General features: G+C 36.9%; 1 protein-coding gene and 1 long non-coding RNA gene across 10 annotated transcripts in view; one reads left to right on the forward strand and one right to left on the reverse strand.

The window, feature by feature from the left end:
- Positions 1-15,750, forward strand: part of PIBF1 (progesterone immunomodulatory binding factor 1) — a 233,908-nt gene that overhangs the window by 109,322 nt on the left and 108,836 nt on the right. For all 9 annotated transcript variants that reach the window (XM_024230714.3, XM_024230719.3, XM_024230716.3 and 6 more), the window contains one exon: positions 1,975-2,140. In XM_024230714.3, the coding sequence (XP_024086482.2) occupies positions 1,975-2,140 (166 nt within the window). The remainder of the gene's footprint in view (positions 1-1,974; positions 2,141-15,750) is intronic.
- Positions 1-15,750, reverse strand: part of LOC129049562 (uncharacterized) — a 70,889-nt gene that overhangs the window by 7,128 nt on the left and 48,011 nt on the right. The window lies entirely within an intron of this gene.

Below are 15,750 nucleotides of genomic sequence, written 5' to 3' on the forward strand. Positions count from 1 at the left end.
GTCCATCAACTGATGATGGATAAGCAAAATGTGATGTAGTTATACAATTGAATGTTATTCGGTTATAAAAAGGAATGAAATGTTGATTCATGCTACAACATGAATGAACCTTGAAAACATCAGAAGGCCACATATTATATGATTCCATTAATATGAAATGTTCAGAGTAAGCAAACTTTTAGAGACAAAAAGTAGATCAGTGGTTGCCAGGCCTGGATGAAGAGAAGAATAGGGAGTGACTAATGAACATGGGGATTTTTTAGGGTAATTAAAATGTTTTTAATTAGATAATGATGTGCAAATTTGTAAATAAGCTAAAAACCACAGAACTGTATATGTTAAAAGAGTGAATTTTATGGTATATGAATTGTGTCTCAGTAAAAAATTTATCAGTGTTTGTTTTTCTATATAAAAAGGTATTTTTTAATAAAATTGTAAAAAGTTTTATATAATTAATGCCAGGATTTTCCAAAAAAGTTAGTCACAAAAACTGACATTCACTTTAAAACTTTACTGTATATTAATATGAAATGTGCATTGTATGGAACTTCCACCGATCTGAGACTTGAAGTAGCCCATGGTGTATATCTAATGCCTATCTTCTCTGATTATATTTTGAATGGTATTTTCACTCACTGACAGGAGTGAAATAGCCTTTAAAAAGCATTTTAAAGTTTATCTTACCTCAGAAATGTCAGTTATGAATATTATGTAATAGCAGAAAGACTATCACTGTGAAGTCTAATATAAAATTGGGCTTCATCCTGAAATTTACTAGCAGTGTGTTCCTGTTAAAGAAATTATTTGACATCTCTGAGCCTCAGGTTCTTCATCTGCAAAATACCTAGTAGACCCATTGTAAGAATTAAATGAGATACCATAGATAAAACAGACTATACTCTCTGCTTCACTGCCCTGCATATAACTCACATTTCTTCTCCCTAGAATACTTCCCACCCCTTACCTCCTCCTGCCTTACACACACACACACATACACACACACACACACCCCTCTATACAAACCAAGTTAGGTCTCCTTCATGTATGTTCCCACTGAACCTAGGGATTACCCTATTGAAGCACTTACCATTGAATTTTCATGTTTATTTGCCTGTTTTCCCCAGAAAACTGTAAGTTCTTTTAAAAAGCAATATTTTATCTACCAATGTCTACACGTTACCTAGCATACTGACTAGCTCAATAAATATTTGAATAAATGAATTTTAATATCATACCCAGCATTATACTTGGTTCATAATAGCTCCCTGAAAAGATACAGTGTATCTGTATTTTGCTTTTCTGTTAGAACACAATCAACCTTAAGTATTTTCAAATTTATAGTATGTGGTGATTTATATGTTAAGTGGAAATGTTTTTATTACCGGTTATACCTATGGAATGAAGAGAATGTTCCTTATCTGAGTTGTAATAGCCTACTTGTAGGTCTATATTTATCTTCACAGTTTGTACATTTTTTCTTGTAATATCAAAATATATGTATATTTACTAAGTTTATTTTGCAAGTGTTTCAAGCATTTGTAGTTTAGTGTGCATATTTCATTGCTTTTTTCTCCATCTGACATTATTTAGACTTAGGATGAAATAGCAAGCTGGGAAACAATGCCATAGATTTAAAAAGGCCTATGAGAAGTATAGAAATTAAATCATTCTAAGCAATGTAACTGAAATTTGCTCTTGCCATTTACAAAATGATAGGAAATAATTATTTTGGCTAGAAAGAATGAAAATAAGGGTAGAATGGTGAAAGTTAATTGTTCACTGGATATGTTCACTGGAATTACTTATTTTCATACATATACCTACCTAAATTATTTATAAAAGCTTTTCTGAATAAATATAAATTATTAACTCCACAAATATGGGGGAGTAGAAAACATAGAAGTAAGGTTTATGATTACTTAAATCATTGAGACTGCTTTCTTTAGAGTGTCATAACCATTCTGCTTCTTTCAGGTACAGAGAACTACAACTTAGTACAGAAAGCAAAGTAACAGAATTTCTCCATCAAAGTAAATTAAAATCTTTTGAAAGTGAGCGTGTTCAACTTCTACAAGAGGAAACGGCAAGAAATCTCACGCAGTGTCAATTGGAATGTGAAAAATATCAGAAAAAATTGGAGGTACATGTACAAGCTTTTCTTTCAACATTAGCATGGCATGTAAACTCCCTACGTACAAGATTTATATTGAGCTTTATTTCTCCTATAGGATGTAGCATTATCCTGCACAAAAAAAAAAAAAAAAAAAAACAAGGAAATATGTATTTCAGAAAGATGTATACTGAAAAGGGCTAGAATTGTTGGGAAACAAAAACAGCAAGAAAAGATGTCGTTCACAATAGCAACCAAAAATATATAATGACTTGGAATATTTTAAATAAGAACAGTGCAGAATGTATATGAAGAAAACTATGGAACTTCACTGACATGTGAAATGAAACACCATGTTTCTGGGAGGGAATGAAGTATACATTTTTTCAGTTTTCATCAAATAATATGATATGTTTCTATCTAATCAAATGCCAGCATATTTTTTAACTGAAAATAATTCTATAGAACAACTGGAAGGAAAAACAAATACAGAATAGTCAATATTTTTAAAAGTACTTTTTAAAAAGAAATAATGGAAATGTATACCACATTTTAAAGTGTTCTGAGGCAAGAATAATTAAACTGCACACAAAATTAGTTCACAAATGGTATAAAATGTAAAGCCCCAAAACATATTTACATAAATTTAAGAATTTATGCATGGTAAAGGTCATATTTGAAATCAGTAGGGAAAGTATGGATTGGACAATACATGATGCTGTGATAATCATTTGAATATTTAGAGAAAATAGTTGACTCAATACCTCATACCATATAGCAAAATTAAACTCAGATGGATTACTAGGCTGCATATATGTACAATATATAATATATATATTTTATATATATATATATATATATATAGTGTGTGTGTGTGTGTGTAGCTATAAAGGTATTAGAAGTAAATACAGATGATCCAGGTGCAGTGAGTGACTCACGCCTGTAATCCCAGCACTTTTGGAGGCTGAGGTAGGTGGATCACCTGAGGTCAGGAGTTCTAGACCAGCCTGGCCAACATGGTGAAACCTCGTCTACTACTAAAAAAATGTAAAAGTTAGATGTGGTGGCACTCTCCTGTAGTCCCAGCTACTTGGGGGTTGAGGCAGGGAGGATTGCTTAAGCCCAGGAGGTCGAGGCTGCAGTGAGCTGAGATCACGTCACTGTACTCTGGCCTGGGCAACAGAGCAAGACTACATCAAAAAAATTTTTTAAAGTAAATACAGATGAAATTATATCTTATGTTTACTTTGGGAATTAATCTGTTAATCTGATGAAAGCAAGGAAAGAAATTATATAGGAAAAATAAAACCTGAATTTGTTTTTAAAATTCATAAATTCATAAAATTCATAAATTTTTAAATTTATATTTAAACTTAATATTTAAAATAATATAATATTAAAGGCAAAATAGAAACTGAAAAACAGTATTTGTGTTATATATGACAAAGGGCTTATGTCCTTAAGTTTAAAAGATATTTTATCAAGAGGACATGCCTTCGCCTTCTACATAAATAAGTGGGAAAAAAAAGGAATGGACCATTTCCAAGAAATGAAATGCAAATTGCTAATAAATAAATAAATGAAAATATGAATTCTCAATGATAATTACCAAAATATAAATTTAAACTTTTTTTTTAACCTTTAGATAGGTCTGTGTGTTGTTTTTAAAGTGCTGGCAAGAGTACCCAAGTGGGAAATCTCATGAGTTAGAAAATGAAACAGCCCTTCTGGACATTATGGTAATCTGTGTTAAAAGCCTTAGAAGGTTGATCCAGATTGTGAATTTTAGCTCCAGATCGACTGCAAGAACAAACCAGCAATCCTGAGAGGACCCACAGACCCTCTGAAGGAAGCGGACTGCTCCTGCAGGACCCAGGAGACACCCCAAATACTCTGGGAGGTGGAAAGCTTCGGGCAAGTTTTCAAGCCCAACTCGCTCTGGGCCTGGAAACAGACTCTTGGGCTGTTGTGTTGGGGGTGGCCAGTGGGAGCGAGACCAGCCCTTCAGTTTTCGTGGGAACTGGGTGAGGCCTGTGACTGCTGGCTTTCCCCTATTTCCCTGACAACCTGCATGACTCAGCAGAGGCAGCCATAATCCTCCTAGGTACACAACTCTAGTGACCTAGGAATCTCATTCCCATTCCCCACAGCAGCTGCAGCAAGACTCACCCAAGGGGAGTCTGAGCTCTGACACAGCTAGCCCTGCCCCCACCTGATGGTCCTTCCCTACCCACCCTGGTAGCAAAAGACAAAGGATGTATAACCTTGGGAGTTCTAGGACCCCACCCACTGCCAGTCCCTTTCCATACACCTGATGCTTTCTGGAAAGCACCACCTCCTTGCAGGAGGCCAACCAGCACAAAAATAGAGCATTAAACCACCAAAGCTAAGAACCCTCATGGAGTCCATTGCACCCTCTGCCACCTCCACCAGAATAGGCGCTGGTATCCATGATGGAGAGACCCATAGACGGTTCACATCACAAGACTGTGCAGAAAAGCCCAGTACCAGCCTGGAGCTGGGTAGACTCACTGGGTAGCTATACCCAGAAGAGCGACAACAATCACTGCAATTTGGCTCACAGGAAGCCACATCCACAGGAAAAGGGGTAGAGTACTATGTCAAGGGAACACCTCGTAAGGGACAAAAGAACCTGAACAACAGCCTTCAGCCCTTGACTTGCCCTCTGAGAGAGCCCACTCAAATGAGAAGGAACCAGAAAACCAACCCTGGTAATATAACAAAACAAGGCTCTTCAGCACCCTCCAAAAATCACACTAGTTCACCAGCAGTGGATCCAAACCAAGAAATCCCTAATTTACCTGAAAAAGAATTTAGGAGGTTAGTTATTGAGCTAATAAGGGAGGCACCAGAAAAGGTGAAGCCCAGTGTGAGGAAATCCAAAAAATGGTACAAGAAGTGAAGGGAGAAATATTCAAGGAAATAGCTAAAAGAAAAAAATTCAAAAATTCAGTAAACTTTGGACATGCTTTTAAAAATGCGAAATGCTCTGGAAAGTCTCAGCAATAGAATTGAACAAGTAGAAGAAAGAAATTCAGAGCTTGAAGACAAGGTCTTCGAATTAACCCAATCCAAAAAAGATAAAGAAAAAAGAATATGAAAATATGAATAAAGCCTCCAAGAAATTTGGGATTATGTTAAACAACCAAACCTAAGAATAATCAGTGTTCCTGAGGAAGAAGACAATTCTAAAAGCTTGGAAAACATATTTGGGGGAATAATTGAGGAAAACTTCCCCGGCCTTGCTAGAGACCTAGACATACAAATACAAGAAGCACAAAGAACACCTGGGGAATTCATCGCAAAAAGATTTTCGCCTAGGCACATTGTCGTCAGGTTATCCAAAGTTAAGACGAAGGAAAGAATCTTAAGAGCTGTGAGACAGAAGCACCAGGTTTTCCTATAAAGGAAAACCTATCAGATTAACAGCAGATTTCTCAGCAGAAAGCCTACAAGCTAGAAAGGATTGGGGATCCTATCTTCAGCATCCTCAAACAAAACAATTATAAGCCAATAATTTTGTATCTAGTGAAACTAAGCATCATAAATGAAGGAAAGATACAGTCATTTTCAGATAAACACATGCTGAGAGAATTCACCATTACCAAGCCACCACTACAAGAACAGCTCAAAGGAACTCTAAATCTTGAAACAAATCCTGGAAACATCAAAACAAAATCTCTGTAAAGCATAAATCACACAGGACCTATAAAACATAAATACAAGTTAAAAATCAAAAACAACAACAAAAAAGTACACAGGCAACAAAAAGCATGATGAATGCAATGGTACCTCACATTTCATTACTAACATTAGATGTAAATAGCCTAAATGGTCCACTTAAAAAAGGTACAGAACCGCAGAATGGATGAGAACTTGCAAACTAACTATCTGCTGCCTTCAGGAGACACACGTAACACATAAGGACTCACATAAACTTAAAGGGGTGGAAAAAGGCATTTCATGTAAATGAACACCAAAAAGCGAGCAGGGGTAGCTATTCTTATATCAGACAAAAAAAAAACTTTAAAGCAACAGTGGTTAAAAGAGACAAAGAGGGACATTATATAATGGTAAAAGGCCTTGTCCAACAGGAAAATATTACAATGGACCTAACACTGGAGCTCCCAAATTTATAAAACAATTGCTAATAGACCTAAGAAATGAGATAATCAGCAACACAGTAATAGTGGGGGACTTCAGTACTCCACTGACAGCACTAGAGAGGTCTTCAAGACAGAAAGTCAACAAAGAAACAATGGATTTAACTGGATTTAAACTATACCTTGGAACAAATGGACTTAACAGTTGTAAACAGAACATTTCATCCAACAACTGCAGAATACACATCCTATTCAACAGCACATGGAACTTTCTCCAAGACAGACCATCTGATAGGCCATAAAATGAACCTCAATAAATTTAAGGAAATTGAAATTATATCCAGCCCTGTCAGACTGCAGTGGAATAAAACTGGAAATCAACTCCAAAAGGAACCTTCAGAACCACACAAATACATGGAAATTAAATAACCTGCTCCTGAATGAGCATCAGGTCAAAAATGAAATCAAGATGGAAATTAAAGAATTGTGGGAACTGAATGACAGTAATGACGCAACCTACCCAAACCTCTGGAATACAGCTAAGGCAGTGCCAAGAGGAAAGTTCATGGCCCTAAACACCTACATCAAAAAGTCTGAAAGAGCACAAACAGACAATCTGAGGTCACGCCTCAAGGAACTAGAGAAACAAGAATAAACCAAACCCAGCAGAAGAAAGGAAGTAACCGAGATCAGAGCAGAACTAAATGAAATTTGAACAAAAAAAAAAGAAATACACAAGATAAATGAAACAAAAAGCTGGTTCTTTGAAAAGATAAATAAAATTGATAGATCAGGCCAGGCAGGGTGGCTCATGCCTGTAATCCCAGCACTTTGGGAGGCTGAGGTGGGCGGATCACCTGAGGTTGGGAGTTTGAGTCCAGCCTGACCAACATGGAGAAACCCTGTCTCTACTAAAAATGCAAAAAAATAAAATAAAGCCAGGCATGTAGCACATGCCTGTAATCCCAGCTACTCAGGAGGCTGAGGTAGGAGAATTGCTGGAGCTTGGGAGGCAGAGGTTGCAGTAAGCAGAGATCGTACCATTGCATTCCAGCCTGGGCAACAAGAGCGAAACTCCATCTCAGAAAAAAAAAAATTGATAGACCATTAACAAGATTAACCGAGAAAAGAAGAAAATCCAAATAACCTCACTGAGAAATGAAACAGGAGATATTACAACTGACACCACTGAAATACAAAAGATTATTCAAGTCTACTGTGAATATCATTACACACATAAACTAGAAAACCTAAAAGAGATGGATAAATTCCTTGAAAAAATACAACCCTCCTAGCTTAAATCAAGAAGAATTAGATACCCTAAAAAGACCAGTAACAAGCAGCGAGATTGAAACGGTAATTTAAAAATTACCAAAAATAAAGTCCAGGACCAGCTGGATTCACAGCAGAATTCCACCAGACATTCAAAGAATTGATACCAATTGTTTTGACACTATTTCACAAGATAGAGAAAGAAAGAACCCTCCCTAATTCATTCTATAAAGCCAGCATCACCCTAATACCAAACCAGCAAAGGATACAACCAAAAAAGAAAACTACAGACTGATATCTTTGATGAACATAAATGCTAAAATCCTTAACAAAATACTAGCTAACCAAATCCAACAACATATCAAAAAGATAATCCATCACGACCAAGTAGGTTTCATACCAGGGATGCTGGATGGTTTAACGTACGCAAGTCAATAAATGTGATAACCACATAAACAGAATTAAAAACAAAAATTACACCTCAATCGATGCAGAAACAGCGTTAGACAAAATCCAGCATCGCTTTATGATTGAAACCCTCAGCAAAATCGGCATACCTTAACGTCATAAAAGCCATCTATAACAAACCTATAGCCAACATAATACTGAATGCGGAAAAGTTGAAAGCATTCCTCCTGAGAACTGAAACAAGACAAGGATGCCCATTCTCACCACTCCTCTTCAATATAGTACTGGAAGTCCTAGCCAGAGCAATCAAACAAGAGAAAGAAATAAAGGGCATCCAAATCAGTAAAGAGGAAGTCAAACTGTCCCTGTTTGCTGACCATATGATCATTTACCTTGAAAACCCCAAGTACTACTCCAGAAAGCTCCTAGAACTGATAAAACAATTCAGCAGAGTTTCTGGATACAAGATTGATGTACACAAATCAGTAGCTCTTCTGTACACCAACAGCGACCAGGCAGAGAGTCAAATCAAGAACTCAACTCCTTTTACTAAAGCTGCAAAAAATAAAATACTTAAGAATATTCCTAACAAAGGAGTTGAAAGACCTCTACAAGGAAAACTACGAAACACTGCTGAAACAAATCATAGATGACACAAACAAATAGAAACACATCCCATGCTCATGGATGTGTAGAATCAATATTATGAAAATGACCATACTGCCAAAAGAATCTACAAATTCAATGCAACCCCCATCAAAATACCACCATCATTCTTCCCAGAGTTAGAAAAAAACAATTCTAAAATTCGTGTGGAATCAAAAAAGAGCCCACATAGCCAAAGCAAGACTAAGCAAAAAGAACAAATCTGGAGGTATCACACTACCTGATTTCAAACTATACTATAAGGCCATAGTCACCAAAACAGTGTGGTACTGGTATAAAAATAGGCACATAGACCAACAGAACAGAATAGAGAACCAGAAATAAACCCAAATACTTACAGCCAACTGATCTTTGACAAAGCAAACAAACAAAGTGGAGAAAGGACACCCTTTTCGACAAATGGTGCTGGGATAATTAGCTAGCCACATGTAGGAGAATGAAACTGGATCCTCATCTCTCACCTTGTACAAAAATCAACTCAAGATGGATTAAGGACTTAAACCTAAGACCCAAAACTATAAAATTTCTGGAATCTAACATCAGAAAAACCCTTCTAGGCATTGGCTTAGGCAAGGATTCCATGACCAGAAACCCAAAAGCAATTGCAATAAAAACAAAGCTGGCCAGGTGCAGTGGCTCATGCCTGTAATTTCAGCACTTTGGGAGGCCAAGGCAGGCAGATTACATGAGGTTGGGAGTTCAAGACCAGCCTGACCAACATGGTGAAACACCATCTCTACTAAAAATACAAAATTAGCCGGGTGTGATGTTGCATGCCTGTAATCCCAGCTACTGGGGAGGCTGAGGCAGGAGAATCGCTTGAACCCGGGAGGCAGATGTTGCACTGAGCCGAGATTGCGCCATTCTGGTGATGGTGCATGCCTGTAATCCCAGCTACTGGGGAGGCTGAGGCAGGAGAATCGCTTGAACCCGGGAGGCAGACGTTGCACTGAGCCGAGATTGCGCCATTCTGCTGCACCCTGGGCAACCAGAGCGAAACTCCGTCTCAAACCAAAAGCAAAAAACAAACAAACAAAAAAAAAACAAAGCTAAATAGCTGGGACCTGATTAAAGAGCTTTTGCACAGCAAAAGGAACAGTCAACAGAGTAAACAGACAACCCACAAAGTGGGAGAAAATCTTCACAATCTATATATCTGACAAAGGATGAATATCCGGAATTTACAGTGAACTCAAATCAGTAAGAAAAAAAACAATCCCATCAAAAAGTGGGCTTAGGACACGAATAGACAATTCCCGAAAGAAGATATACAAATGGCCAGGAAACATGAAAAAATGCTCAACATCGCTAATGATTGGGGAAATGCAAAACAAAACCACGATGCAGTACCCCCTTACTCCTGCAAGAATGGCCATAATCAAAGAATCAAAAAGCAGTAGGCTGGGCACGGTGGCTCACGCCTGTAATCCCAACACTTTGGGAGACCGAGGCAGGCGGATCACCTGAGGACAGGAGTTCGAGATCAGCCTGGCCAACATGTGAAACCCTGTCTCTACTAAAAATAAAAAATTAGCCAGGCATGGTGGCAGGTGCCTGTAATCTAAGCTACTTGAGAGACTGAGGCAGGAGAATCACTGGAACCCGGGAGGAAGAGGTTGCAGTGAGCCAAGATCGTGCCACTACACTCCAGCCTGGGTGACAAGAGCGAGACTCCTTCTCAAAAAAAAAACCAACCAGTAGATGTTGGCATGGATGCGGCGATCAGGGAACACTTCTACATTTCTGATGGGAAAGTAATCTAGTACAGCTGCTATGGAAAACAGTGTGGAAATTCCTTAAAGAACTAAAAGTAGAACTACCATTTGATCCAGCAATCCCATTACTGGACATCTACACAAAGGAAAATAAGTCATTATTTGAAAAAGATACTTGCACACACGTTTATAGCAGCACAATTCACAATTGCAAAATCGTGAAACCAACCCAAATGCCCATCAATCGAATGGATAAAGAAACTGTAGTGTGCGTGTGTGTATATATAGATATGTATATATATGCATATATACATATATGCATATATATGATGGAATACTGCTCAACCATAAAAAGGAATAAATTAACAGCATTTGCAGTGACCTAAATGAGATTGGAGACTATTATTCTAAGGGAAGTAACTCAGGAATGGAAAACCAAATGTCGCATGTTCTACTGATATGTGGGAGCTAAGCTATGAGGACGCAAAGGCATGAGAATGATACAATGGACTTTGGGTACTTGGGGGGAAGAGTGGAACGGGGAAAGGGTAAAAGACTACAAATATAGTGCAGTGTATACTGCTCTGGTGATGGTTGCACCAGGATCTCACAAATTACTGCTAAAGAACGTACTTGTGTAACCAAATACCACCTGTACCCCAATAACTTATGGAAAAATAAATAAATAAATAAGGGCCATGTGGCTTTAAAAAAAAAAGAATTGATTGTTGGCATCTGAGCCTATAGTCTCTGCATCAGTAGGCAATATACCAAGTGGCTGGTATTAATCTTTCCTCAGCTTTTAAATACTAAGTAAACCCCCAAAATAAAATGGAAAGAAAAAAAGCTGATCCAGTAATTTTACTTAAAGGAATTTTATCTAAGGAAATAGAGATACGTATAAAGGTTTATATAAATGATGCATGTTGCAGCATTATTTATTATGTAAAAATTAGAAGTAACTTGTGTCCAACAATAGATAAAGTTTTCAGTTAGCATATTATAAATTGTATATTTTGCTGTGTCCATGCACTGCATGTTCTTGGGTATTTTAGATTTGGGGAAAAGGCTAATTAAAAACATGGAATGAAGGATGCAGTTAGGAAATTAGTATGGTCTTGACTATGGTTTACATGTTCAGTAAAAATCATCAATGTACATAGAAAAACATTTGAAGGAAATAAATCTTTTTTTTTTTTTTTCTTTTGAGACAGTCTCACTCTGTCTCCCAGGCTGGAATGCAGTGTCGCAATCTCGGCTCACTGTGACCTCTGCTTCCCCAGTTTAAGCCATCCTCCCACCTCAGCCTCCCAAGTAGCTGAGATTACAGGCATGCACCGCCACGCCCAGCTAATGTTTTTATGTTTTTCGTAGAGACGGGGTTTCACCATGTTGGCCAGGCTCATCTCAAGCTCCTAACCTCAAGTGATTCCCCCTGCCTCAGCCTCCCAAAGTGCTAGGATTACAGGCATGAGCCACTGCACCCAGCCAAATATATCCAGATATTAAAGTTTATTTATAAATGGTATAATTATGGGTGATTTTTATTTCTTCATTCTCCCCCCTAGACTAAGACCTTTTTAAAAATATGCTCCTAGGTCTCAGCCAGAGCCTGGCACATAGTTAATTGAATCGATAGTATGCAGTACTTTGTAACTGAATGTCTATTAGGCAGTAAGCACTGTGCTGGGCCCAGTTACACACACAGATTTTAAGAAATGATTCCTATCTTCAGGAAACTAAGAATTTTGAACAGGGCTTTGAATAGAGCTTTCTGTAATGATGGAAATATTCTTTATCTGCAATATCCAGTTCAGTAGCCACTTGCCACGTGTGGTCATTTAGTACTTGAAATATGGCTAGTGCACTGAGGAACCAAGCTTCTTCAGTTAATCTTAATTAAATTAAATCTAAAATTAGCTACATGTATTTAGTGACTCTGGTATTAGACTGCATGCTCTAGACAATTAACCAGAGCATACACATCCTTACTATTAGGCAGTGGTAGGATTTGAAAACTTTTCTCCTTAGTTTTATCATAAAAGAAAAATGGAAGGTATTTTCTGCCCAAACAGAATTTCTTCTGGCAGTATTGGGTAGGGATTGGCCTGTGGGCTTTAGGCTCAACAGACCTAAGATTTGAACCCAGTTACTCACCACTCTCTGGATAAATTACTCATTTTCTTTGGGAATAATAATAGCAACTGCTTCATAATGTTGTATATCTGTTTGGCTTATATAAAACAACCATTTATGCTCAGTACCAATTCATAGAAATCCTCAAAATATTGTTTTGATGCTATAGAATTTTCTTTTAGTTAAGTTGGGAAATGCTAGGAAAATGGAAGTATCCTTTCCCGAAAGATAATTATTTGTTGGGTAAAAGATATTTTTTTTTCACTTTTCAGATCCCATAATAGTGTGCCCACTAATAAACTCAAGCATTTTAATCTTCCAATTTTCCTTTCTGCATATGAAGGTTTATTTTACAGTTACAAAAATATGAAATTATAGGTCATTAAACAGAAACTACAATGCAAAGAAACTGAAAGTTATTCAATTAGAAGCCTTTCTCAATTGAAAATCAGATATTAAAGTAGTTTCCCCCAAATTATAATGCAATTCAATTACAGGATAAATATCATAAAATAGAACTGGTTTGTCTTTATTTTGGAAATACATGTGTTGCATACATTTGTCATTTATCCAAAATATCAAAATTTTTTTTTTTTTTTTTTTTTTTTTTTTTTTGAGGAGGAGGAGGAGTCCTGCTCTGTCACCCTGGCTGGAGTGCAGTGGCACCATCTCGGCTCACTACAACCTCCACCTCCCAGGTTCAAGCAATTCTTGTGCCTCAGCCTTTCAAGTAACTGAGACTACAGGCGCACGCTACCACACCCAGCTAATTTTTGTATTTTTAGTAGAGACGGAGTTTTGCCGTGTTGGCCATGCTGATCTCAAACTCCTGACCTCAGGTGATCCACTTGCCTTGTCCTCCCAAAGGGCTGGGATTACAAGCGTGAGCCACCATGCTTGGCAAAATATTTCTTTTTTAATAGCATTCATTTGATATTTTAAGAACACATAATATAGAAAATACACTTATAATACTAGGTGACAATATTCCTTTACACAGCTGTATGCACTAGATTTTTTTTAATGTCTAAGGTGAGAATAAAATATTTGAAGAAATATACCATAAAGGGGGGTTGTTAACTAACAAATCAGCCTTGACTCATTTTAATGTTTTATTTCTACTTTTTTGTTCTAGAGAAGTTATATTATTTAATATCGCACAACTAGTAAGTGACTGAACTGTGATTAGACCTTAACACCTGACCAACCTCACTTTAAATCCCATACCTTTTTTTTTTTGAGACTGAGTCTCACTGTGTCTATCACCCAAGCTGTAGTGCGATGGCATGATCTCAGCTCACCGCAACCTCTGTCTCCCAGGTTAAAGCTATTCTCCTGCCTCAGTCTCCTGAGTAGCTGGGATTACATGCGTGCACCACAACGCCTGGCTAATTTTTGTATTTGTAGTGGAGACAGGGTTTCACCATGTTGGCCAGGCTGGTCTTGAACCCCTGACCTCGTGATCCACCCATCTCAGCCTCCCAAAGTGCTGGGATTACTGGCGTGAGCCACCACACCCAGCGTAAATCCCATACTTTTAACCACCACAATATTTAATATTTATTACAGTAATCTCTCCAAGATTACACTTCTGGAAATTACTCTGATTAGTGAAACTAATTAAAGGGCCTCAGAAAATAAAGCCTTAGTGAAAAACATAAAAATATATTAAATATATATGTATGTTTAAAAAGACATAAGCAAAATTTGTAGATGGTGTCTACTTATAAAGCAAATCAACGTTCAGTATTTAAAACTTTTTTCATATACTTTCTTCAGGAAAATGCTGTAGAGTCATAATCTGTTGCAGGTGATTCTCCCACACATCCTTTTTTTATTCCCTTTAGCTGGTTACAAACAAAATTGATTTTATAACCTCCAAAAAATTGCAACTTGCAGTTTGCAAAGGACTGTCACAGACCTGTCCACTTGCTCTCTGGATGCAGGCGACTGGTAATTATTATGCTTTGTTTAAAGGTCATATATGGAAAAACACCTTTCTAAAAAATGTTGTGGTTCTAAAGATTCTGGTTGATAAAACTGAGGCTTGAGGGAATTTCTTAACATTGTGTGCCCCTATTAAACTGAAGCCTTGAGAAGGCAGAGAGATTGTTCATTTATCATTGTGTCAGCAGTGCTTAACACAGTGCCTCTCTCATAGTGAATCCTCAATAAATACTTGATGAATGAATGGTTTGATTAAGAATAATGTAGTATCATAGTTTGAATCTTTTGGTGGGGGGGATTCTAGAAAGTATTTTTAAGACAATTCTTATTTATAATTAATTTATAGAGAAATAGTTTCATGACGGTAAAGATAATGGACTTTTTTGGGCTTTTACCCAATATTCTCATTGATTGTTAACTTGGAGATTATTTATTTTTGCTTAATTATTAATTGGCAAAGGCTCCCAAAGCGTTGGCTTTATATATTTGTCTCTGTTTAAGGCAAAATTATAATTTTGTATTATCATTATTTAATCTTTGTATTATTCAGTTAATACATGTATTATTCAAAGGAAGGAAAATGTTACTGTGAGAACTTTATATTTAATGGATTCCTAAAATTAATGGGCTTATTTTATGTATCCATGTTTAAACTGAAATGTTCATGTATTGATTTTTATTAAAACAAATCTTTAATATTATAGCCTACCATGGGTCCAATAGTCAAGTTCTCTTTGGCTTTTCAGAAGCAGTAATAGGTTTACTTATAACAACCACTCAGACAAATCCACAGAAACAGAAAATTCTCTAATATGGGGTACTAGAGGTATTGGGAGATACCCCACATCAGTAGTTTTTTGGGACCTCTCTTTCACATTATGAAGATATTTTTTAAATTACATCTCTCATAATGCTTTTTAAATCTCTCCTTAAAATAATATCTTATATCCCATTTTCAACATTTTGATTCCTTATCTCTAATCATTTCTCCTGTTTTTCTTCGTGTGGTGGTTTTGCAGGGGGAAGTGGGGTACAAATGAAAAAGTATCAGCTCTGCTGTGGGAATAGTCATTTAACACTGCCTTTACTGATTCTCTCTTTTGACAGTGGAATTAGTTTCATCAGCCACCAGATTCTTAATGAATTACATCCCAATGTAATGAACTCCGTGTAAGCCCCAGATAATTTCACTGAGCAGTGATTTTTTTATAATGAATTAACAAGGTTCTAGAAAACACGTTCCCAACAAACGAGAATAAAGAAGAAATAATGCTAAAACACTCCTTTTGTTTTTTCTGACCCAACCAGAGCCACTGGAAATCACCATAAAAATGCTGTTCCCATTTTATTCCTTATCCACTCTCCAAAGGAA

The sequence above is a fragment of the Pongo abelii genome, chromosome 14 (genome assembly GCF_028885655.2).
Source record: "Pongo abelii isolate AG06213 chromosome 14, NHGRI_mPonAbe1-v2.0_pri, whole genome shotgun sequence".
NCBI lineage: Eukaryota > Metazoa > Chordata > Mammalia > Primates > Hominidae > Pongo > Pongo abelii.